General features: G+C 40.2%; 1 protein-coding gene across 1 annotated transcript in view; it reads left to right on the top strand.

Moving 5' to 3' along the window:
• Positions 1 to 27,104, top strand: part of ODAD1 (outer dynein arm docking complex subunit 1) — a 114,463-nt gene that overhangs the window by 33,041 nt on the left and 54,318 nt on the right. The window contains exons 6-11 of the mRNA XM_075276794.1: positions 1,885 to 1,998; positions 2,172 to 2,239; positions 8,538 to 8,725; positions 12,665 to 12,799; positions 17,345 to 17,427; positions 20,212 to 20,380. Coding sequence (XP_075132895.1) covers positions 1,885 to 1,998; positions 2,172 to 2,239; positions 8,538 to 8,725; positions 12,665 to 12,799; positions 17,345 to 17,427; positions 20,212 to 20,380 — 757 coding nt within the window. The remainder of the gene's footprint in view (positions 1 to 1,884; positions 1,999 to 2,171; positions 2,240 to 8,537; positions 8,726 to 12,664; positions 12,800 to 17,344; positions 17,428 to 20,211; positions 20,381 to 27,104) is intronic.

Raw genomic sequence — 27,104 nt, forward strand, 5'->3', positions numbered from 1 at the left:
TCTGCCGTGGCCAAATCACACCATTTCCGGCCAGTGGGGCCCCGGCCTAATAGTGAAGTTATTCTCCCATGAAGTAAAAAAAAAATTGAAAACTTGGCTTTTAGCTAAAAGGCCAACACTGGCTGTATGTTTGAGGGCTTAAGGTGTAATCGGACTTTATCAAATTTTCAAAGAAAACAAAGGATACAACATGGTAAAGAAAAATAAGAAAAAACAACAAATGCAAAACAAGGAAAAAAGGGCCATAATCCCAAGGTTCCATCAATAGGCCATGCAAGGCCAGAAGTTAAACAGACGTGAAGGGGGGGGGGGGGGGGTACCCCCTAGCGACAAAAGCATATAATGGGAACCAAAACAACAGTTCAAGAGGAAACAGGGGTGCAACCCCTGACAAACTAAAGGGGAGGGGGGGGACAGACGACATATAGGACAATCACAAGAAACAGGAGGGGAAAGACACAACAGACAAGAAAGAGGAAAAAGGAGAGAGGTCACTGGAGAGGCAGAGCAGGAGAGGACACTCTCCAGGCTCAACCGAACAGGGAGGAGAACTCCGATGTCTCCTGGAACATCACCCACGGCTGCCAGAGGGCTTCAAACTTAGAAGAATAGGGCGAGTCCCTCGCAACCAGGCTCTCCATTCTACGAATGAGGAGGAACTGCTGGAACCATTTTGAAAGGGAGGGAGGTGTGGAGCTGTGCTAGTGGTGTGGGATGACTGTCCTGGCAGCCATGAGAAGATGACGCAGGAGATCTCCTTTCACCTTTGAAAATTTACCTGGGATGAGGGAAAGAAGGGCCACCTGAGGGGATGGGGTTAGGGTGCATCCAGAAACCCTGCTGTACAGAGAAAATACTGAGGTCCAAAAAGGTTGGATCCCGCCACATTCCCACCACACCCTCTGCCGCTCCACAGCGCCAGCATAAGTCTGAGACCACAGGGTAAATTTTGTGGAGGAGGGTCGGGCATCGATACCATCGGGTCAGGATCTTGTAATTTTTCTCCTGCACACTACACGGTAGAGGTAACTTGTGAAACAAGAGGAAGCATCATGTTTGAGGGCTTAAGCACCTCTGATTATATTATCAAAGATCCTTACCAGCTAGATATGAGCGGAGTTCATTAAGACAGTACATAAATGATGTTCCTTAGTGGAAAATAGTTAAAAGAATTACACAAATCCTACACAGTAATTTGCATAAAAATATAAAGTGGCGAGTTGTACTTTGCTAAAGCCGTACGCAGATCATTTGAAGACAAGACCATTGAACTAATAGTTACATGATAATAAAAGTTGGATAGTCACTTTGGTGTATAAACTTGTACACCCTTTTTTCTAGAAAAGCTGAATAACGTATCATGTCATAGCTTCAAGTATCTCCTAGGCTAAGGCCCCACGTAGCGAAACGCAGCAAAAAAAAAAAAATGTTGCGGAAAAAAATGGTGAAGTTCTTTTTCCATAGTGTTTATCATTGCATTTTCACAGAGTTTTCCTTTGAAGATGTTCTGCCCTTATTATACCTATTTGTAAAACTCCAGAATTTTGAAAACACAGTTTTTCCACTGCAGATTTTTGTCTGCAATGTGTGAATGAGTTTAGCCAGTTTTTGCAACATGGAGCCCTAGCCTTATGCAGGAATGTAATTTTTTGTTGTAGTTTTTGAGATAAAGCTAGAAATGGATCCAGTGGGAAATATAAATCCTTACTTTATATTATATTGTATTCCTTTTTATTTTGCTCATGGCTTTGTCTCAAAACCTATGAAGACATGCCAAAAAACTCTAAACTTATGTTATTGTCCGTTTTGTCATGTCAGTCTATATACACTATGTGATCGCTTCTGACTTTTTGTTTTTCTTGATTTCTTTTTTCTGATAATTAGGCTCTGACAAAATTTAATCTGCAACTGGCAAAAAATTCCAAAATGAGGGAAGAGATTGACATTCTAAGAATTGAACGGTCTCGTTTTGACCAACTGTACAAAAGACTTGAAAAGGTAAGCAGAAAAACGAAGCAAAACAAAAAGGTGCTGTCTGCGAGGACTTGCATTTTCTGAAAAGCTACTTGTCCTCCAGAAATTGTTAATTGACAGTTTTACAATATAATACAAAGGGAAATAGATTATGCCTGTGCCACATAACACTTATTTTTTTTGTTTATTCTTCATAGGAACTGCTTCAAACCCGAAAGGAAATTGGTGCTGTAATTGATGACTCATCTGCAGCTTATGATGCAAGGTACTACGCACAGCAATGTGAAGTTTTAATCTTGTAATGTTTCTTATGCATTTTAGGCAAATTAGAGAAAAATGTGTATACCGTATTTTTCGGACTATAAGACACACTTTTCCCCCCCCAAATTTGGGGGGAAAAGAAGGGTGCGTCTTATAGTCCGAATGTGGCCGCCCGGCATCCGTTGTAATAGAGAGGCGGATGCCGGCGAGGGATAGACGCCAGCACAGGTGCCGGGGCCTGAGACATCGCTACGCTCCTCTGCCCTGCATGAAGACAGCAGCAGCAGAGGCGATGCTATTCCATTCCTCCGTCCCCCTGCCGCTGGCTTCATGCAGGGCAGCGATGTCTCAGGCCCCGGCACCTGTGCCGGCGTCTATCCCTCGCCGGCATCCGCCTCTCTAGTACAGCGGATGCCGGGTCTGTATTGGCGGCCCCTTCTCCCCGGGGCCGGTCCCCACCGTCCCCATACCTGTAAAGTTGCAGGTTGGCTCCTGCATGGCGATATCGCAGGAGCCGACCTGTTCGGGAGACAGCCGGGAGCCTAATGAAGGCTCCCAGGCCTGTCACTGCTATATTAGTATTGCGGCTGGGCCTATGACCAGCCGTAATACTAATATACAGAATGTCCCATATGTATATGGGACTTGCAATCAAGTGACTGCAGGTTCAAGCCCCCCGGGGGGGGGGGGGGGGGGAATAAAATAGTAAAAAAAAAAAAACTTTAAAAATATATAATAAAAAAGTTAAATAAATAAAAGTTCTAAATCACCTCCTTTCCCTAGAATATATATAACAGTAGAAAATCATATGTCAAACATACACACATTAGGTATCCCTGTGTCCGCAAATGCCCGGTTTTCCTGTACGGTGAACATCAAAATCACAATTGCTAAACCGCCTGGTTTTTTTTCAATACAAGGTGATCTAAGCAATAGATATTCCCCAAAATGGTATAACTAAAAAGTACATCTGGCCCCGCAAAAAAAAAAAAAAAAAACACTCTATGCGTTCCCGTACAGCTGCAGGGTCACCTATCAATGTGGCCTTGCAGCTGTTGCAAAACTACAACTCCCATATATTAAATATTTTTTGCTTCAAAATTTTTTCCCCTATTTTCCTCCTCTAAAACCTAGGTGCGTCTTATAGTCCAGTTCGTCTTATAGTCTGAAAAATATGGTATATAGGCCTCTAGTAATTATAGTCTATGTTATAAAATCACTGCTCTATGAAGGGTTTACAGTCACTGGAATTCCCATAAACCAATTTTAAAGGCTCATATAGTAGGTCAGTTATCAGGCACACTGCAGAGGGCGCACAAGAAAGTGGTAATCCACACAGCAAGATTATGGTACAACAGCCAACAAGCAAAATAAAATTCTGAGCATCTCTAGCTCTCACGACACACACATATCCTATATGTCTGACACCAAAAACAAATCAGGCCTGTACAATCTGACTTGCAGCAGTTCAGTGCTCTCATAAGCTCCAGTAACCTACCCAGAACTGAACCCACTCTGACTGAGATACAGACTTTTTAACATCTGATGTCTAATTGAATTACAAAGCCCAAGACAAGGTCATTCTACCACTAACAATATATCATCTACATAATATAATATTATCTATGAAAAATTGGCTGTTATCCAATAGGCCAAAACTGGCTGCATCCGAGGAGTTAAGGACCTTTGATGATATTATCAAAGATCCTTAGCAGCTAAATATGAGCTGAATTCATTGACACAGCACATAGATAATGCTCCTTAGTGGAAAATATTAATTATATTTAAAGATTTCCTAAAATGTGAAAAAAAAATACACAAGTCTTAAAGTTTTTTTTTATCTAAGTGGCAAGTTGAACTTTGCTAAAGTTATAGACAGTTCATTTGAAGCCAAGACCTTGACAACATGTTAAGAAATGAATTAGTATAAAGTATTTGACCTAAAAGTCACATGATAATAAAAGTTGGATATTCACTTTGGTCCACAAACTTGTAGACCCTTGCTTTCAAGAAATGTTGTAGCCAGGGAATTATCTTATTTTCTGCTGTAGATACAGCTCCTTGCAATACTTCGCCATATTGTCTGTCACATAATGTATATTAAAACAAGACTCCTCAACAGGTCCCCAGGAAGCTGTTATAAATTCCCCATAAGTCCAACATAATTTTGCATCCACCAACAATAGTCATTCTACCACTAACAATATATTATCTACAATGTAAAGGGACATGCTATTATTGTTTCGTCCATCTGAAATAAACTATTAGGTCTTTATTGTATACATACTATGCATCGGTTTATCATAGGGACAGATCATATAGCTCCTGCTGGATGGGTCTCCTCTTGATGGGTCTCATCAATTTGCAATTGGATGTTAAGATTCAGTGAAGAACTTCTCTCCATAGAGAAATGCAGAAACATTATCAAACAAGAAGAAGAGGAACCAGCCAATGGTGTATAAAAAGAAAATGGAGGAGCTAATAAACACCAGACATCTCTATTAGAGATGAGCGAACAGTAAAATGTTCGAGATTCGATATTCGTTTCATATAGCCCCTAAATAATCGACTACTAGAATCGAATATCGAACCCTATTATAGACTATGGGGGGGAAATGCTCATTTCAGGGGTAGGCAACGTTCGATCAAATTATACTTACCAAGTCCACGAGTGAGGGTCGGACTGGATCCTCCGAGAAGTCTTCTCCGTGCAGCGTCCCCGCGACATCTTCCGGCTCTGAATTCACTGTGCCAGGCATCGGACCTGGGCAGAGCCGACTGCGCATGCCCGCACTACAAGCGGGCATGCGCAGTCGGCTCTGCTCAGCCCCGATGCCTGGCAGAGTGAATTCAGAGCCGGAAGACGCCGCAGGGAAGCTGCACGGAGAAGACATTCTAAAGGTAGGAGAAGAACCAGCGTTGATTGGCTGACTGTATAGCATTCGGCCAATCAATGCTGGTTCTGCATCGAATTTTTACATTTGAATAGCGAGTGGTACTCGATCGAGTACGAGTATTTCGAATACCGTAGTATTCAATCGAATACCTACTCGATCGAATACTACTCGCTCATCTCTAATCTCTATCTTTTGTCTCAGTACGCATTTAAATCTGCATACCATTGCTATGAAAATAAATATTTCCCTTTAACCACTTCCGGAACGCCCATAGACTTTATACATCCGGGAAGTGGTTGCCTTGTTCTGACAGGACGTACCGGTACGTCCAGTCAGAACACAGCAGCTGCACGGAGATTGTGCAGCTGCTTTCAATAGGAGCCGGCTTTAACTTCAGCTGGAGCTCCCAGAGAGGAGACAGGGAAGATTTATTACCTCCCCTGCCTTCTCAATCACTGTGTATACAGCGCTCAATGAGCGCTGCCCTCTGACCCGGCGGACACGTGATCCGCTGGGAGCAGAGTCTTGCAAAAGCTGCTGGGTCCTACAGGACCCCAGATCAGCTCAGTAAGCTGTATATACAGCGTGCAGGAGGTTGGATTTCGCCTGCAACTAAGGCTAAATGTACCAGCTCCAGTTATAGGAGAAATCAGCCTCAAGTACAAAAAAATAAGTGATCAGATGTCCCCAAAGGTCTCTTATCACCATATGGGGACACAATCTGGAAAAAAAATAAAATAAAAATATAATAAAAAAGTTTTTAAAAAATGTAAATAAAATAATAATATAAAAAAAACGCTAATAAAATGCTGTTATTAAAGGTTATAGCCCCACCCGCGACGACACCATATAAAAAAAAAATTACCGTAACGGAGAGGAAAAACTATATTATAAAGTTTTTCAGTGACACTTTGTGTTATTAAATAAAAAAAAAAAAAAATTATAAATTGAAAACCAGACACAATTTCCCTCCTATTTTGTTTATATTTTCCTGGATATAAAAAAAATTAAAACACATTTGAAAATAAAAATAACATAAAAATAAAGCCCTATGTGTCCCCGAAAAATGACGCAAAAATTAGTTGACTGAGACATACGAGAAAAATGTAACAGACCTCAAAACCGCACATACAAAACAAACCCAAAATATGTCTGGCCTGGTACTGAAGTGGTTGAATAGGAAAAGGCATATTTTTTTACTTTTTTTTAAATGTAGATTGTGAGCCCCACATAGGGCTCACAATGTACTTTTTTTTTCTCCCTATCAGTATGTCTTTGGATTATGGGATGGAAATCCATGCAAACACGGGGAGAACATACAAACTCCTTGCAAGTGGCTTAGCCATACTTACCTATATATTAATTGAAAAAAAAAAAAGCAGACGTGAAATCCAATTTTTTTTGACACATGGGATGGCAGTTTTCAGTGGTAGTTGTTAAAGAGTAGCCACAAACATCAGCAGCAGGTACAGTAGATAGAAGATGTTAAAGGTAGACAGCAACACCTCTATTCAGCATCAGTTGGTGGTGTGTGAAACTCCTCACTGATCCATGCCACTGATCCATTTGGTGTCACCGAAACCAGAAGTAGTGTTGCTGTTGCCACCCATATTCTTATTGTTAGCATTTATACAAGTGTTTACTCCTCCCACTCCTTTTGCCTGTCCACTCCTGTTTTTTTTGCAGTAATTTTTTTTTATTGCACACTGGTTAATTATAATGTGATTGGCAACAATTCTGACACTGTGTGTGTCTTTATTTTTCTATTTTTTTTTATACAAAAAACTATTTCCAGAAAAGTCAGCTTTAAATAAGAAAAAATAAATAGAAGAAATTGCTTGGCACTCACCAACAGTAGCGTAAAAAGTTGAAACTTTATTGAAGAATGTCCATACAAAGTTTTAAAAGCGGGAGGAGGCACGCTCAGCAACCAGGCGACAGCTGTTTCGTATACAAAATATACTTTTTCAAAAAAGTATATTTTGTATACGAAACAGCTGTCGCCCGGGTGCTGAGCGTGCCTCCTCCCGCTTTTAAAACTTTGTATGGACATTCTTCAATAAAGTTTCAACTTTTTACGCTACTGTTGGTGAGTGCCAAGCAATTTTTTCTATTTATTTTTTCATATGCTACTTTGTTCTGGACTTAGAGCACCACCACATTTAGCGTTTTTATGTCTCCCGTGCAGATGTATATCTCTGTGTGAGTAGTGCCACCCATGTCTACGTACTCCTTTGGAAATCTTAGCTTTAAATAAGAGGCTGCAATTCTGTATGCAGTAAAGATTTTTCACTAGCAGGTCTGACTATCAGTAAAATCTATGTTTAAACACTGTGTATACAAATTAAACTTCTGGCCTGCACAATAGAATTAGAATATTGGGAATGAAAGGGTTAACTGTCCCATGTCTGTAATTCTGTATTAGAGCAGGAATGAAGCAGTCAGGCTCTAACAGCACATATATGCACCCTCCCTCACTCTATCTTATGATTTCTATCACTATCTGCCTGTTAATGAATTAATTAATTAATTGACTTTATTCTATATTATATTATTATATTATTATTATATTATTATTTAGTTTTATATCTTCCAAGTTTTGTATGTTTTCAGAACTGTGTTCTGTGTGATGCAATGAGATGAATCACAGATCCATCCATCTCTCCACCATTACCACAAATGCCTTATGATTGTTTTTACAGCACTTTATATAGTATATATGACAACAGCACTGTAAGTTGTCCCCCTACTACTGTCTATTGGATGAGAGGCTGTCAGCTAATAGCAGTTGGTGCTAGAATGTCACACTGACTTACAAGACACGTGTTTCTTCTGTATTTTTAATGGCATTGGCCATTTTAGTTAATCTGAGCTAAAACGCATTTGTTCAGGTTTGTAACAAATAAGTTCAGTCATCTCTACTTAGAAATCCCTAGCCCCACCACTTTTACAGCAGGGTTTGACATGGTGTACACCCAGGTGAGCACTGAAGTCAAATCAATGGCATTACCATGCCTTATAGCTACACTGCTTGTGTCACCGCCAAAATCACCATGTATCCCTAGCCTAATAAGCTACCAAAGCCAGATGGGTGCATGACATGTCACTGCTGCAATATAATCAAAAAAGGAAGAGTGTGAGTCAGGAGGGCAGTAGCACTAATGTAGTGGGGGATTTATCAGGTAACAGTTATTTTTTACTTTAGTTATTTTTTTCAAATCCACTACATTTTGCAAAAATTGCACTTACATTTTGCTACTTACATTGCATAGTGTGTATGCTGTATTTCATAGTGTGTGACACATGTATGTACAGTAGTGGTACTGTACTTTGTTTGATTTTGGAATGACAATGCTTAGATAAGTAAATTTGTTATTTAACTTTCACCTAATATTTGTTGTGAAGGGATGATGCCCAGACTAAAATGCTACAGATGAAGGAGAAGGCTGAAAAGGACCTGAACCAACACACTGCAGAGATTAAGGAGCTTCAACGTGTTATCGATCATGACCGCACACTCAAGGAGTTTATGGGAACTAAGACTCAGGAACGATCAATCAGTGAAGAAGTACTTGATGCCCGACGCAGGAGAGGTAAGTGTAGAAACAACCAACTGATAAATTACTGATATTCCTCAGGTAGAGAAGAGCCCGGTAACTAACAGTAAAGTATGGCACATGCAACCACATTTCATTTACATCAGAATAGATGCCAACTTCTGTAAAAAAGTATTTAGAACTGACCAGCTCATTGTTTTTAGTGTGTTCTTCATCGGTTCCTCGTAACTTGACTTAAATTTTATCAACGTTCAAATTTTATGTTTTGTCTTCCTAGTTAAAATTTTTAGAGTGTACATTACATTAGACCCTAAAATTGTTTACTGGGGTTAGCTAGCTAAACATTTGGAGAATTCTGAACAAAGAGAAAATAATCTATAAATCTTGAATCTCCATTAATATAAAAAAAAAAAAAAAAAAAAAAAAACCCCAAACAATGGGAAAGGAATGTATTCATGGATTCAAATATAAAAATATATATTATACTTTAAGGAATAAGAGTCACCTCACCTTTTATTATAACTTGGGTTTCTAGCCTAATCTGAGATACATGCTATATGGTCTTTTTGTTTCTATGGGATCTTTTATTCTTTTTCCCTTAGGGTTAGTTCACACGGGGGCAGGTGGGGCAGATTTTGGCACCAGGAGTGACATGGGGAGCAGGAAAGTGCTGGGGCGGGCAAGTGTCAGGGGGGCCCCCAGAGGCTCTGTGGACCCCGGCACTTGCCCGACTGTGCTGACGCTGGCCCTGATTACCTCCATATATCTCACATCAGTAACCCTTATGTAAAGCACAGGGGTTTATATGAGGGACATGACGGGGTTAACTCCTATTAATATGTGGCTCATGGAGTTACTAAACTGTAATGCACATGACCAGACATTTATCCACAACTGAGGATAAAAGTATGGACCTGTACATTTCAATGGACCCGTACACACAGACATTCTTTTTGTGGAAATTTTTTGCCAAACTGAAGATGTGCAAATTATGGAGCAGATCCTATATCTATCCTGTAGCTGTGTGCAGTTTTGGCTCTGTCAATTTATTTTTGATGTATAAGTCAGTGATAACCACATCCATGCCATTTGGCTCTTAAGCCTTGTTCACATCTGCGTTCGGTATTCTATTCGGGGAGTCCGCATGGGGACCCCCCGAAAAGAATACAGAACACATTGACAAGCGGTGAGCAATGAAAGCACATTGATCCCATAGACTATAATGGGGTCCGTGTGTTTTCTGCGCAGTGTCCACACAGAACATGCAGAGAGGAAAGTACTGTGCTTTCATTGCTAACAGCTTGTCAATGTGGACTCCCCAAACGGAATAACAAACGCAGGTGTGAACCAGGCCTAAGGCTGAGGCCCCACGTTGCAGGAACACAGCATTTTGTTGTACACATGTACTGACTTCTAATGGAAAAGTTCACATGTATCCAGGCAAATAGCGGTATGGCAGCACCCCTATGTTACAGTTTGTGGTATGACTTTAGTGTAGGAGTCATCATTATTAATATTAGGTTGCCTACTCCTGGTGTAACAAAAACCCCTTAAAGACCCCATTCACATCTGCATTCAGATTTCCATTTGGGAAGTCCGCTTGGGGACATCCCTAACGGAAATCTAATTCGGATTAAAAAGCAGTTACCAAGGAAACCTGCGGACCTCATAGACTTTACTGGGGCCCGTGTGGTCTCCACTTGGTTTCCTGCAAGCTCCACTTTTTTCTCCACATTATTTGTGTGGAAACTGAGAGGAAATCACACAGACCCCATTATAGTCATGGGGTTCATGTGGTTTCCTTCGGTAACTACTTTTAATGCGTGTAGGTTTCTGTTCATGGGGTACCCAAGCGGATTCCCCGAATGGAAACCCGAACGCAAATGTGAACCGGGCCTAAGGCTGGGGCCCCACGTGGTGTAGACACCGCGTTGTTTTTTTTTATGCATCTATGCGAATCCAGCCATTAGGATGCTGAATTTAAAGTTCTATTGAATAATGTTTGGTTTATATTACATTGAATTTACATTGAATATATTACATTGAAAGGTTAATATATAGAATTTAGGGTCCCACTCGAAAACTCGGCCAGGGCCCCATTTTGCCTAGAACCGGCCCTGCACAGATGTGAACCATGCCTAACATATTTTTACGATTTATCTTATTTTCTACAAGTCCATTGTTTCTCTACACATTTATTTTAAGATGGTCAAATAGGCATCGATAATTTGGCATAGCTAGCCAGTAAGAAGTTGAAGCTATAACCGGTATGCTTACAATAAGTTCTAACCAATGGAAATCATTTTAGAGCTACAGATCAGTCTTAGGGCTCGTTCACACGGTGGCAAAGGGGCGGATTTTGACAGCGGATTTCGCCCCTTTACAATGGTGGTCTATGCAGACCACCGGGCTTCTTTTTTCCACTAGCAGCCGGCTGCTGCTAACGGAGAAAAGAAGCGACATGTCCTATCTTCAGGTGGAAGCCGCGGCACGCTGGTCCGCAGCTTCCGCCTAGCGGCAGCACCCTCCTATGTCGGCTCATTCATTTGAGGGGAAAGCCGCGACCGCGATGGTCGCGGCAGGTGGGTTTTGACCAGAGAGAGACGCGGCTCGCCGTGGCTCTCTCTGTGTCAAAACCCGCGCGGTCGGTTCACGTGTGAACTGACCCTTACTGTACAGGCAAGAATTTACTAGTTAGGTTATTGGAAGGATCGGGCTCAGAAAAACTGGGGAATCAACTCATATCCATTTTAAAAAAGCCTCACCAAAAACAGTTAAAGGGGCTCTATCAGCAAATTCATGCTGCTAGAGCCTCACATATGCGTGAATAGCCTATAAAAAGGCTATTCAGGCACCGTAAAAGTTATATTAAACTACCCCCCTGTTTTAAAATAAAACCCTAAAAAAGAATGTTATCTACTTACAGATCGTGCACGGTGGGCGGGCATTCAGGGTGTGTCTTCTTCTTCATCCACGCCTCTTCTTCCTCCGATGTCCTCGGGTCCCGTCATCCTCCGGTGCTCGCGGACACTGATAAAAAAAATGGCCTGGGCGCCTGTGCAGTAGCCGTAGTAAAAGCCGCATGCTACTGCGCATGCGCCCAGGCCATTTTTTTATATCAGTGTCAGTTCGCGAGCGCGGGAGGAGGACGGCACCGGAGGACATCGGAGGAAGAAGAGGCGTGGAAGAAGAAGACGGTGCACCCTAAATGCCCGCCTACAGTGCATGATCCGTAAGTAGATAACATTCTTTTTTAGGGTTTTATTTTAAAACGGGGGGTAGTTTAATATAACTTTTACGGTGCCTGAATAGCCTTTTTAAAGGCTATGCACGCATATGTGGGGCTCTATCAGCATGATTTTGTTGATAGAGCCCCTTTAAAGATGAGATTGTTGGATGGTTATCTGCATTCTGTATCTATAATAATAATACATTTTATTTCTATAGCGCTAACATATTCCGCAGCACTGTACAATTTGTAGGGTTCAAGTACAGACAAAAAAAAGACACATTACAAAGAAATAGTTAATTTACACAATGGGTTTACTTATTAGTAATATCAGAGATGTATATGGAACATTCCTGAGATGATACAGATGCTATAAGTGTCAATGTTTTGAGCGCTACATCTGTTTAATGTGCTGTACAATGGGTCAACTTTCTGTTATTTGCATAGCCATTGTTGTACAGTGTCTCTAAGCATGCTGTCTTATTCAAGCTGGTACTTGCAAAATTTGCATGTTGAGAATAGAGGGTGGTGCCCTACAGAACTGAGAGTTTTAGGATAATTATAATCACGATAAAACTGTGAAATATTTCATTGCCATATTCACTGTTAAATAACCCTTTTCCAGTAAGAATTAAGTTCATCATTACAGTTGAAAGTTCAGTCGACAGTGAGATGGATATATTAACTTTTTTTAGAATATGTAAATTGTATAACAACAATATCAATTGCTGTTTCTTGTCAAATAGAAAGAGAAGAGCAAGAAAGGAAAAAGAGAGATCCAACAGAAGACAACATTGAGACCTATGAACAAGCTTTTCATCAAATCCAGTCTGTGACTGGTGAAGACAATCTTGATATACTTGTCAACAGGTTCATTGAAGGTATAGTATTACACTTTATTGCATTTATTTTAATTAATGCATATCAAAGAAATAAGTATAAAAAAGACTAACCTTACAATTGGTTGAATTTTGGTAACAAATGTCACCCTTAGGCTAAGGCCCCACGGGCCAGAACCGCCACGCTAAAGCGTTGCGGGAACAATCGTGGCGTGAATGCATTGCAATTCTTCCCGCAGTGCTTTGAACAGAAAATTCACTTTGTTTTCCTCCACGGACTTTCTGTTACAATTATATCTATTTCCGTATACATAATTGACATGGTGCGATTTTCAAAACCGCAATTTTTTTTTCGCAAAGTGGGCTTGTGATTTGCATTAATCCCATCCAAGTACTGCAATTTTTCCCGCCGCGGCCAAATTGCGGCGCTTCCGGCCTGTAGGGCCCCGGCCTTAAAGAAGTTTTCTATCTAAATTGAATTTTAGAAAACTAATACATATACTAATACATAATACCTGTAGCAACACCAGATACCACCAGTGCATAAATTGGGGAAAAAAAATTAAACTCCACCCCCCCCCCCCCCCCCACGAAGACCCTGACCGACAACAGTGCCCCGCATTCATGCACACACTATTATGCTCTATGCATAATACTGCACACAGTATTATGCAGCACAATGCCTCCTACACAAAGAATTATGCCCCATAGTGGCCCCTGCACACGGTACTATGCGGCATAATACTTTGTGCAGGAGCCACTATGGGGCATAATTTATGTCCCATAGTGGCCCCTGCGCACAGTATTATGCCCCATAGTGGCCTTTGCACACAGTATTAGGCCCCATTGTGGATACCCATGAGCAATTATTATATTCTTGGGTCTTTTCAGACCCCAGAGTATAATAATCGGAGACCCAAGGGAGGATACAAACATAAAAAGTACTGTTACTTACCTTTCCCTGGCTCCAGCGCACTCCGTGGACATGTCGGCCATCTTCAATGATATACTGGACGTCACCTGAGCAGGGGCTTGCGTCGCAACACATAAGGACGCAAGCCCTGGCCCATGTGATGTCTGGGACGTCACCAAGTAGGCCTGAAGCCTTCCAGAGCCAGGAGAGGTAAGTAACACTGTTTTTTTATGTTCTGTATTCCGAGTCAGACAATTTCTTAGTTTATGCCGGAACGCTGACAAACATTCTTTAATCATGCCGGAACTCAGATGGCATGTTCCAATTTAACCACTGGATACCACACTGCTGGACAGAATACCTCCCCCAGTAGTACCAAATACTATTTTATAACAGAAAATACCTTCTAGAAGAGCCAACCACCACAGAACAGCACAACATCTCACCCTGGCAGTAACAGACCAATACCATCATGCAGGGCAAAGTCTCTACACAGATGTCCCAAAACCTAGAGCATCCCTGGTAGCATTTATTGCCCCCTAACCATCCCTTACCTTAACAACTCTGCCTTTTTATCTGTAGCCCATTGGCAGCATTCTCCTCAAATAAAACCTTCCAAACTTGCAGTAAATCATTTCCCAATTTAAAAAAAGCCCAATAATTACGTTACATGTGAATATAGTAAGGTCCAGAAATATTTGGACAGCGGCACAATCTTCATGATTTGGGCTCAGCATTCCACCACATTGGATTTGAAATGAAACAACTGTGATTCAACTGAGTGTATACTTTACGGTTTAATGCAAGGCAAAAATATCCTGTGAAAGGGTTAGGAATCGGAACAATTATTCTATAAAGCCTCATTATTTCAGGGGCTCAAAAGTTGACACACTTACATTAAGTCAGGTTGGCTGACAACAGTTAGGGAGTTGGACACAAATGGGAGTTGAACACAACTGCAATGACACAAATTATGAAGCATGTCCTATTTTTGGCTATATTTGCAGCACAGGACAGTGTAAGGAATCATACATGATCCGTGATTATAGATGACATACTGGTGCAACATGGACATGGTTTTGCACGAATTACAATTCAATATTTGAATACCGTAAATCCACAACAGTTGTGTACAGGAAGCTTGAAAGGTTTTGTTTTTTTTTTTGTTACTTCTAAGCCCCACGTTGCAAAAATACTGCATTTTTGCTGCTGTGGAAATGCCATGGCAAAAAAACACTTCATTTTACATTACCTTTAAAGTGAATGGGATTCTGGCTAATCCAATCCACACATTGCAGAAAAAAAATCTGCAGCGTAAAAGCTGCGATTTTCAAAAGCACAAGCTTTATTATATAGTCTATTATACCTGTGGAAACGCTGGTGCTTTCCATATAGGTATAATAAGAGCAGAAAGTCTATAGAGGAAAACTCCGCAAAAAGTGAAAAGTGCTGTGGGAAAAAACGAGATGGGTTTTTTTGCTGCATTTCTCAATGTTGGGCCTTAGCCTTACTTTTCTAGTTTTTAGTTGACTCTTTCTTTTGAGAAATATCAACCTACTTTTAGGAAGGGGGGGGCTATATAAAGCCATGCATGTTGCATACTTTGTTGAATACAATACAGTTGTCATCATAGTCTGTCCTGTTTCTTGGTCTCCAGTTGGGCTTCATAGTAACATAACTTTGTAAACTGTGTTTGCTAAGTGTGTTACGAGTTGCTGAAATGCAGACCGAAAACAAGGTTAAAATATGTTTACTTGTCTTTATAATTTAAAGTGGCAGATTCCTCTTCTTGGGTTGACATGCCCCAGGCTGAATGTAATGTTTTTCTCTCTCTTTTAAAGGTAGCCTAAGAAAAAAGCAAGCTGTCTTACAAGATTTAGATTATCACACTTTAGGGAAAAATATACTTTTACAAATAAAGTGTTGTACAGTACTGACCTCCTTTGTACTCGGCAGAATGCATAAAGGACAAGCTGAGAAACAAACACAAATGTTACATTCTGTATTATGTACTTTAATTTCTTGGAAAAAAAAAAATATTTTAGAAAAATAATATTTTGGGTGTGGCAGAGATTTTCCCACAAATTACATGTATTACCTAATCAACCATTTTACTGAATCCTTAGCTCCCTCTCACTGTACAATTGTACTCATTGCATGACATTATTTGGCTGTCTCCAGTGTTGGACTGGGGTGTCTAGGGCCCACCAGTGGATTTGTTTCTAGTGGCTCACTGCCAGGACCCTTGTAGATCAGCTGTACCGAGACAGGGCGACTAAAGGAAATAACATGTCGGGAGCCATGCTGTTCACCCGCCATACGATGTGCAACTACCTAAACTATAGCTAAACTAAATTAAGCATGGCAAGTGAACAGCGTGGCTCCTAGAATTGTTACCATTACCTGTAGCTACAGAGGTCCTGACTGTCAGACCCCGATAGATGTAATATTGATGCCCTATCCTAAGGACAATCAATATTATAAAGATGGATACATCCTTTAAAGAGGTTGTTCAGGAATTGTAGCAACCCATGTGGTGAGCAGGGGTGTAAAATAATAAAATAAATCATACTCACCTGTCCCATGCGCTCCGTTGTCCTCTGCCAGTGTCCATTCAGTCTTGCGCTGACACCTTCTTGTTGGCAGTCCTGCACCTCATGTGACCGCAGAGACCAATTAGGTACAGGATCTCTAGAAATGAGGCGACCATGATTCGTGCGGGCAGTGCGCGGCAAGTGCTTTATTGCTGCGGGACGTCCCGTGCGGCTTTAACTTTAGAGTTGTATGGGCATATATACTACGAGTCAAGCTGTCCCATGAAGCTTATATAACAGATTTGTATAGTACATTTTAATATGTGTAGAATGTACATCTTGATATATCTATAATATAATACTTTTATAATAATAATTGTATAATAATTTTAAAATGTGTGTAATATACATTTTGATATGTATAATATGTAGATTTCTGAATTTTGATACAGCAAGTAAGAAAAAGCTGTAGGAAAATAAGCATATTTTACATCATGTAAAGGAAACCTGCTTTCTAATATGACATTCTCATCTGCGGCTTTTGGATAATCATTCAATTAATACATAATGTGATTAAAAATATCCTTATTCTTAGACTGCAGAAATATTGCTTTCTTGAGTAACTCATCTCATAAAACCCCTCCAAGCATTATGGTGTCATCTCTGTATATAGAGGAAAACAGCAGCGTCCATAACTTTTTAATGCCACCTGTCAATTAGGATTTCCTCTCTTTAGACATTAGTGTTGTGTAACTCGCAATGACTGCCATTTAATTTCCTGACAAATGAATACAAAGGAGTCAAACACATATTGCTGCTGACCTGCAAATTTGATCAAGGAAGGGGAACGATGTTCTAGCTGAGATTTGTTTCTCTGACATGTTCTACTTTTCCACCTTAGGATTAAAAGAGAATACAAGTGTGAAGGGGTTAAGGCACAAATTCAAGTGAAAAAAAAATAAATCATTTTTCATCCTGTCATGTAGTGTGATGGTTCCTCTAGTTTAACAGCAATTTGCTGCTGTTCAGAACAATTGGAAATTTAACAAATGTGTAAGGACATTGCTGAATGCAGTATATTTTACTTTTATTATATGTAGTAGTTGCCCAGTATATAATATTATCTCTGATCTATTGCAGTGGAAGATCGCAACTTTGCCTTATTTAATTATGTTAATGAGCAGAACAATGAAATTGAGAGGCTGACAGAACATATAACAGAGGTGAGAGCATGAAATACACTAAGATTTTGCATTCTTAAGCCAAAATAACTGTGGAGAAGACCTTGGCGGAAACGCATTGTGTTTTGTTTTTTTTTCCACATTGTTTTTCACAGAAAGTCCACAGAGTTTTCCTCTGCGGACTTTGTGCCCCTACTATTCCAAAACAGAAAGGACCAGCGTTTCCATGGGTATACTTAACATGCTGCAATTTTCAAAAACTTTTTTGAAAATGCAGCTTTTCTGCTGTAGAATTTTTTTTCCAATGTGTGGAGGGGATTAGCAAGAATCCCATCCATTTTGCAGGTAGTATAAATCACATCGTCTTTTGCCACAGCATCTCCACAATGTGGAAAATCATGTGACTTTTGATCACTGGCAAGATAGATGGAAAAAAAATATTTTTTACAATGTTTACAGTGCAGATTAAATATTTTAGATTTATTATATGGGTTGTTATAGAGAAGTCAATACCACATGCATATTGTTTTTTCCCCCTTTTTTACATAATAAACATTTTATATGGGGGGAAAAACATTTTTTTTTTTTTTGCGGGAGTTATTCATTTTTTAATTACTGGTACTTTTCACTTTTTTAAAACTTTTTTTTGTCTGAATATGGGACTTGTGTTGCAGACACATAGGTGGCCAGCCTATTCAATAGGCAGAATAAAATCATTTGAAAGGAGTTCCCTGTGGAATTTTTATTTTTGCAGTATTTCAAAACATTCCCTTAATAACAGGCCAGTATATACATATACAAAACTAGGGCAATTTGCTCTATGGTGTATTCAAAAAAGTTCAGAAAGTGACAATGCCGAAGTGGAAACACCAATTAATAAAAATTACACATTTATTAGAAATAAATTAAATAAATACATATAATTGCATCTAAAGAAAAAGGGGGAGCCAGTGCTGCCATAATGCATTTAAAGGGGATGGCCACTTTCAGACCAATATTGAGAGACAAATGTTATGGTTTGTATAATAAAAAGTTTTTCAACTTTCCAATAAGAGTTTCATCTCCTCTAACAAGCCCAGCTCTTTACATCTTTTAATAGCCGCCCCTCCATTTTTTCTGATATCAATTCCTCACGGTTTTCTAGATCTCTGCTTGCTGTCATTCATTCTGTTACTTCTAGAGGACAAAACTCTGACCATGGTCATGTGATTTACGGTCCATGGTCATGTGATTAACACACAGGTGCCGCTCGTTATAGTCACAGCCCAGTAATCAGACAACTGCCTGCTAATCAGCTGTGCACCTGTGTGCTCATCACATGAGCATGGACCGTAAATCACATGACCATGGTCAGACTTTTAGCCACTAGAAGTAACAGAATCAATGACAGCAAGCAGAGATCTAGAAAATCATGAGGAATTGATACAGAAAGTGTACTGGAAAATTGTACAACTTTTTATTTTACAAACCATAACATTTTTCTCTCAATATCGGTCTGAAAGTGGCCCACCCCTTTATCATGGAAGGAAATAGCCTGCAAAATAGCATAGTTTAATAGGCACCATATGAATGGATATACAAATATAAATCAAGGTGCAGTATATCCTTGTATAGCTCAAGAAAACTATCAATACAAAGACCACGTAATAGTCAAAAGATAATAGAAGGCAAATCTAATCTTGAAATAATATAAACCATATGTCAAAAAAGGATGCACAGATCAATCATTATTAGTAAATAGTCCTTACCATATAAAAACGCGCCCCAATGCATGTTTCGCCATAATGGCTTCGTTAGGGGTATGACATTACGCCTGACTCTGTTTTTGAAATAAATACTTCATTCTTATATAATAATTCTGGGAAAACTTCAATTAGGGTTCGTTCACATCTGCGCCTGGGGTCTTCGCTTTCAGGTTTTCGTTTCCTGCCCGAAACTGGGCAGGAGACGGAAACCTGCCGGTATTTTTCAAACCCATTCAAATGAATCGGTTTGAAAAGTGTCCGGCCGTGAGCGGCAGTGAGCGTTTTGAGCTTTCCACGGCGAAACAGTTTTTTTTTTAACCGGACACAGAGACGGACATTCGGGACTTTGTGTCCGGTTTAAAAAAAAACGGTTTTGCTGTGGAGAGCTCAAAACGCTCATCGTCCCTCACTGCCGAACCCGGTCTGACAGGTTTCCGTCTTCTGCATGCAGAAGACAGAAACCTCAGATCAAAGACCGGACACTGGTGTGAACCTAGAGTTAGCTGAATTGATTATCCTGCCAGCAGAGCTGTACATAACAGAGAGAGCAATCAACGTCCTTTCTCAGAGAGCTGTGACTGACTTAATTTGTCCTATCTTATCAGACAGGTCTGGCTTCATGGAAACATTGTGTAAACAATGGGGGGAATAATTTTACACAGCAGGCATACTAAGCAGCATTTATTAAAGCAATTTATTTAGGAGAATTCTTCAATTTACATAAGCAAAACATATAGAAGGGATCATTGAGATGGGAATACCCCATTAAAAAGGATAAGGATCTGTTTTGGGGTACATAGATGGTGCATAGGGGTGTTGTTTAGGAGACATACGACTAAGAGGTATCTACCCTGTGGTCAGCTTTATAAGTTAGAATGGAGAAGGCAGAGTTTTTAACCTCTTCCCTCCCGTTTCTCTGTTTTATTCTAATTCATGTATTTGATGTAAGAATATCAAAGATTCCATAACACAGATGTTACTAAACATGATTGTGTCTATGTCCATCTTCACCAGGGTGCAGCTTTAGACAAGCCCCTTGGTTTAGATGTACAGGGATGTAAAGAGAGTCTATATTTTACAGATCAAAAGAGAAATTGAAGAATTCAAAGCTCAGGGAGTACGACTTGAGCAGGAGCATCGGTCAATTCTTAAGACTATTGAAGACAAACAAGAGGTGGCTGTGAAACAAGCAGATGACTACCAACAGCAACTGAAAGGGGTCATGAAAATTTTAGATCAGCTGAAGTCAGGTACATATTGTGTTTGCGCAGTGCTCTACAAACATGCACAACCAAGCTCTGGTGGCTTTTGTAATCAGATAACATATTGCGAAGAAGTTTTGAAATTAAATAGTATAAATGCAAATAATGAAAAAAAAAAAAAACATGCTTTCTACTACCTAGTTTAAAGAGGACCTTTCACCGATTTGGGCACAGGCAGTTCTATATATTGCTGGAAAGCCGACAGTGCGCTGAATTCAGTGCACTGTCAGCTTTCCCGATCTGTGCCCCAGGTAAAGAGCTATCGATCCCGGTACTGTAGCTCTTTACAGTCAGAAGGGCGTTCCTGACAGTCTGTCAGGTACGTCCTTCTCCACAGCAGCGCCTATCGCGCTGTACAGTGTGAGTGGAGAGGAACGCCCCCTCCCTCTGCTCACAGTGCTCGTCCATAGACAAGTATTATCAGGAGGGGAGGGGGGCGTTCCCCCCCGCTCACACTGTACAGTGCTATAGGCGCTGCTGTACAGAAGGATGTACCTGACAGACTGTCATGAACGCCCTTCTGACTTAAAGAGCTACGGTACCGGGACCAATAGCTCTTTACCTGGGGCACAGATCAGGAAAGCCAACAGTGCGCTGAATTCAGCGCACTGTCAGCTTTCCAGCAGTACATAGAACTGCCTGTGCCCAAATCGGTGAAAGGTCCTCTTTAAAGAGGACCTTTCACCACTTTTGGGCACAGGCAGTGTTATATACTGCTGGAAAGCTGACAGTGCGCTGAACTCAGCGCACTGTCGGCTTTCCCGATCCATGCCCGGTGTGAAGAGCTTACGGTCCGGTACCGTAGTGCTCTATGGTCAGAAGGGCGTTTCTGACCATTAGCCAGGAACGTCCTTCTGCCTCGCGGCGCCTATCGCGCTGTACTGTGGAGCGGGGAGGAACGCCCCCTCCCGCTCCTGATAATGCTCGTCTATGGACGAGCTGTGTGAGCAGAGGGAGGGGGCGTTCCTCCCCGCTCCACAGCACAGCGCGATTGGCGCTGCTGGGCAGAAGGGCGTCCCTGGCTAATGGTCAGAAACGCCCTTCTGACCATAGAGCACTACGGTACCGGCACCGTAAGCTCTTTACACCGGGCACGGATCGGGAAAGCCGACAGTGCGCTGAATTCAGCGCACTGTCAGCTTTCCAGCAGTATATAACACTGCCTGTGCCCAAAAGTGGTGAAAGGTCCTCTTTAAGAGGACCTTTCATTTCCTCTAACAAGTCGAGCTCTTTATATCTTTTAATAGCCGCCCCTCCACTTTTTCTGATACAGTTGAAGTTTTTTCTCTAGCCCCCACTGCTGTTAATTTTGGTCCCTCATATTTTATTTAGTCTCTGTACTGTTAGGAGAGCGGAGTTAGGCAGGAGCAGACGAGGAGTGTGATTCTGAGCTCTGATACTGGCTGTCTCTGATTGAAGCTGTGAATCACATCCTCCTGCCTGACACTGCCCTTTGACATTACAGAGCCTAAGTAGCCCATCCGGCATCATAACTAACTGTAGTTATTGCTTGGCGATGGTGAAAAGAATTCTAACTGTGTAATCAGTGAAGGGGTGGCTATTAACAGGTGTTAAGAACTTGATTTGATAGTGAAAAGGCCTCTGTAATGCATGCCAACTGTGAAAAATTAAAAATTCATGGTGCTCGTGGATTGTTATTTATGGTACCCTTATACAGCCTTTTGCTTCAAAGTTCACTCGTGACCTATAAACCTCCTCTTCCTGGCTTATACTATCACAGTAATTAAACAGAAGGGGTAAGGTCTCTCATTAGGGCGAGATATTACATGGACTTATTAGACCATGCATGCCCTGCTAAGAATTCTGGGTGAGGAATATGCAAATAAGACCTCATTGGTGGAAAAGAGGAACTTGGTGCTAGTGCCACCTTTAGGATATTTGCATATTTGTTACAGTAATCAGATACAAAAGGTCCCAAAAATCATGAAACATATCAGAGAAAAACAGGACCAAACTAAAACATAACTTTTACTAACAATAAATAAAATATAAATTGAAAACTTAAGGTCCCCTACAAGCTAAAACAAAAGGAAACGCCACAGCTAAAACAACCAAGTTGTTCACAGTAATATGATAACTCTATACTCACATCTGATCAATAGGTTCAATAAAGCATTATATACAAGGATAGTATTCCTGACACTGTGATATATCAAGAGCATTAAGAATTGAACTATGAATTCTTTTCCATTGTATTCTCATTGATGTGTGCAATGACAGGTATTCACTTATTGAAACTGATATATCCAGTATAGACATGTTATTATGTTAATTTAGTGGCATTAAAGACACAATCTATCCACCATAAATTAATAAATTATGGCCTATATTCAATAACAACACTAGGATACCAACACATTTCCCCTCCTCATTTGTTTATCAGGGAATGATGGATAAAAATACATGTCCCTGATGCTCTGGTGTCCTCCCTCCTGCATCCCGATTCCTCTGCTCCGGCGGCTTCTCCCTGGTCTCTTTTGCAGTCCAGTGGAGCCACTGATTGGCTTAAGCAGTCACCTGGCCGCTGCAGACAATCAGTGAATGGCATGCGATGTCACTACCTGTGACATCACAAGTCCTCTTCCTGAGGCCTGCTGAGGCACATGATCACAGACGCCAATCAGTGGAACTCCAGAAGAGACCAAGGGGAATCCGCTGGAGCAGAAGAATTTTTTTCAGTACCCCTGGCTGATTTAAAAGTAAAAGGGTTGTCCAATTTTGGATAACCCATTTTAGTCTCACAAAAATATGTTAGAGTAGAAGTGACAGCAACAAGTAGATTCACAATTCCCAATGATCAGGAAAGGAACAGGCATTTTAATAACATAATGTTAGTACCACTTAGTAATGTAGTAAGCACACTTCTTGAATGCACCACACACAATTGTGATGGCATACTTCATGATAGTTGCTTCCTCCTCATGAGACATACCACATATGTCATCAAGGTGTGTTTAAATACATATATAAGATGACCTCCCCCCATATAGGCAAGCCAATGAGGACTGCTAATTCAAACTGTCTTCGCACAGTTCTGTGCAAGAGTTTTAGTAAGGTGTGGAAAAATTGTTGTAAAAATGCTTTCAAGAATAGATGTGTTAATAGTTTATTCTTGTCAACTAACAAAATGAACTGAATGAAGAAAAGAGAAAGCCTTGGAATGAAGGACCTTGGAGGAGATGATATGTCCCCTCCCCTAGGTTTCAACATTATTGAGTCTGTCTGGGATTACATGAACAGACAAAGATTTGAGAAAACCTACATCCATAGAAGATCTGTGGAAATCTGTGATTAGTTCTTCAAGTTGTTTGAACAATCTTCCTGCAGAGTTTCTCCAAAAACTGTGAGCAGGTATACATAGAAATATTGATGTTGCTTTGAAGGAAAGGGTGGCCAGAACAATTATAGATTTGATTTAGATTTTTCATCTGCTCATGAACTTAGTTTTGTAAATTGAGAAAAAATAAACTATGAACACTTTTGAAAGCATTTTTACTAGAGATGAGCGAGTACTGTTCGGATCAGCCGATCCGAACAGCACGCTCGCATAGAAATGAATGGACGTAGCCGGCACGCGGGGGGTTAAGCGGCCGGCCGCCGTCAAAGCGGAAGTACCAGGTGCATCCATTCATTTCTATGGAGTGTGCTGTTCGGATCGGCTGATCTGAACAGTACTCGCTCATCTCTAATTTTTACTCTTTCCCCACACCTGGCTAAAACCTTTGCATAGTATTGTATATATTTGACAGGCCTCACCTCCAGCATTGGTTATACCCATCAGTCATAAACATGGATGGCAAACCCACCCCCCAACTGGGTGTCCCCAGTTCTCACCACACCAGAAGAGATGCCAGAACATTGCAGGTTTGTGATGCAGGCATGCCTCTGACATCATAATCTATTACACTATCAATAGCCAACAGCGTGCATGCTGATAGGCGAATGCATAAAACATATCAAAGAGGCATGGCCTCCCATACAAAACACCAGCTAGAGGCATAGCTATGGAATAATGAGGAGAGAATGTGGCTGTTATGAAAGAATGACCAATCAGTATTACATAAATGCAGGGGACATGGAAAAGGGTGCATGGAGGCACATGGGGCCACTATTAATAGATATTGAGGACATGCCAGGAAAGTACAGCTGCTACAATAGAAACCAGATTATAATAACACCATACCCAAATAGGCATGGCTATTCCTCATTAGGCTAGATTATAGTGCTGAAAACAAGACTATAGTTAGGCATAATCACCAAATAAAATAATTAATGATTCCCCACATATCTCAGTTATATGAGTGTACATGTCTAAATCAGGATAGTTAATCATATAACCAATACAAAATACATCTATACAGAATTAAAGCAAGAATCACTCAAAAGTCTTTCGAGAAAGCAAGGGAACAATAGTGCCTCATATACGCTAAGCAGAGCAAATTACCTGAATCTATAAATCACTGAATTTCTTTCCAGGAGAGTCTGTGTTCCCAATCACCTTTCCTTGGAGATAGCCTAATGAGTTTCATACCAGAGAAGGGCATAGATCCCCATTATGTTTTACCTATTCTCAATGTTCTCATATGAAACTTTTTCTTGCTAATGTAGTCCTTAGCACTACCACATAGACAGACAGACAGACAGACAGACAGACAGACAGACAGACAGATAGATAGATAGATAGATAGATATAGTCAGATAGATATCACATATTTACATAATTAAATAACTAGCACAAAAATAGGTTTGCTTCTTTACAGAATCAGATAAAACACAACCACTTTCTTCCATCATGTTTTTTACGCTAGTCAAATCCAATAAAGAAGGCATTTTGGAATTTTTGGGTTTAAAATTGGTGAACCAACCTAATTGTGGATCCCTCATGTTCCTCTAGTATTTCCTGGTTTACTAACAGAAAGTTTTTACCATTGTCTGCCATGTCAGCAAGCTCACATTACATTTGCCACTTATCCACCTTCCTGGTCCAAATACTGTTCCTAAATACTGTTAAATCAGTGTTGAGGCTGCTGTGATCACAGGGCATTACTAGCCAGCAAGTTCACTATACAAACACAGAAATAACTTAGAATTCTCGGTTTTGGGTTCAGTAAAATATATTTATCCATCTATTTATCTTCCCATCTTCCCTTGTGTTGAAATGAATATAGAATGCAATCTGCAAAGGAATGAAGTAGATAAAAATCAAAAGCACTAAATTATGTCTTGGTACCACGTCCCTCCTACTGATCCTTCCCTATACATACAGATACTATATTTTTACTGATTCCTTAGAATTACCCTACTAACCCTACTGCATGCTTACTTCACTGCATGTGAATGAATCTCCACAATATGTATAACTCTACATATGTCCACAGATATGTTGCATTCATGAGGATACAATACCAGGCCAAATAATAATAATAAGGCCAATAATAATGCGGCCACATTACTGCTGTTAGTTCTAACATCTGAATCCTATATATCATACAGGGGCCCGGGAATCTCGGGTACATAGGAATGATATAGGAATTGTTGTGGCTGGTAACCACTTGTGACCTCTAACTCTTCAAAGTGATAATCTGTACCTATTGTTAATTATATCAAGAAAATCATTGCTGCCGGCAGCCTTTCAGCCTTGAAAAATAACTCCACATACTGAATTACCTAGATCCCAATGAGAGTGCTTTAGGAAACTGAACACTAAGATTATGGTTGTATTTTAGTTTACAGTTTAATTTTCATATTCAGACCCTTTTTAAATGCAATTTTATAAATTCTTATGTAAATATTACAGTAATATGATATATACATGTTAGATGATAGACTCCTACATTTAGCATTGTTTGGCTTTGCTTTATTCTTATAATAATTGTCAGCAATCCAATATTCTGTCTGTGTAAATCCTCCTGCATTTCCAAAGGAGAACATTTGAATATTTTTTTATAAGAGATGTCATTTGCATTCATAAGGTAACAAAAATAGAGGAAAAAAATCAGTGGCATGCAACAGCTATTTGACCTTTAGCAGTTCTTGCTTTGAATGATAAACCACGCATTAAAAATCTGCATTCTGTTCAGTATTGTGCTGGAATTGTAGTCATACTTATCCTGATTACTAATATGGCATCATACAAAAAGAATATTGAGACCATAGAGGAACATTATGAATCTGAAGAGAAGACTTTCAAAAAATAAAAAAATTCCTGGATACAGACAAGAGTAAAATTTATTAACACTTTTGTATTATGCAAAGGTCTTAATATTGTGTGTTCTGATAGCAGATGCATCTGAATTACCGTATATACTCGAATATAAGCCAACCCGAGTATAAGCTGACCCCCCTAATTTTACCACAAAAAACTGGGAAAACTTATTGACTCGAGTATAAGCCTAGGGGGGAAATGTAGCAGCTACTGCAAAAATTTCAAAAATTAAAATGGTTTTTGGGTGCTGGGAAAGGGGAGGGGGTGTTTTGGTTGTCTGTCTGCCCCTTCCTTGAGCTTGAGGACTGTTTTTTTTTTCCCCCACGTGGAATTCAGCCTGGCTGAATATAGCACTGCAGATACCCTATATTCAGTAGACAGGGCACTTTCAGACATAGGGATACCTAATGTGTTTGTGTTTCACAGTCATTTTCTACTTTTATATGTATTCTAGGGAAAGGAGGGATTTAGAACTTTTTAGTTCAT

This window comes from Leptodactylus fuscus, chromosome 6 (assembly GCF_031893055.1).
Source record: "Leptodactylus fuscus isolate aLepFus1 chromosome 6, aLepFus1.hap2, whole genome shotgun sequence".
Taxonomy (NCBI): domain Eukaryota; kingdom Metazoa; phylum Chordata; class Amphibia; order Anura; family Leptodactylidae; genus Leptodactylus; species Leptodactylus fuscus.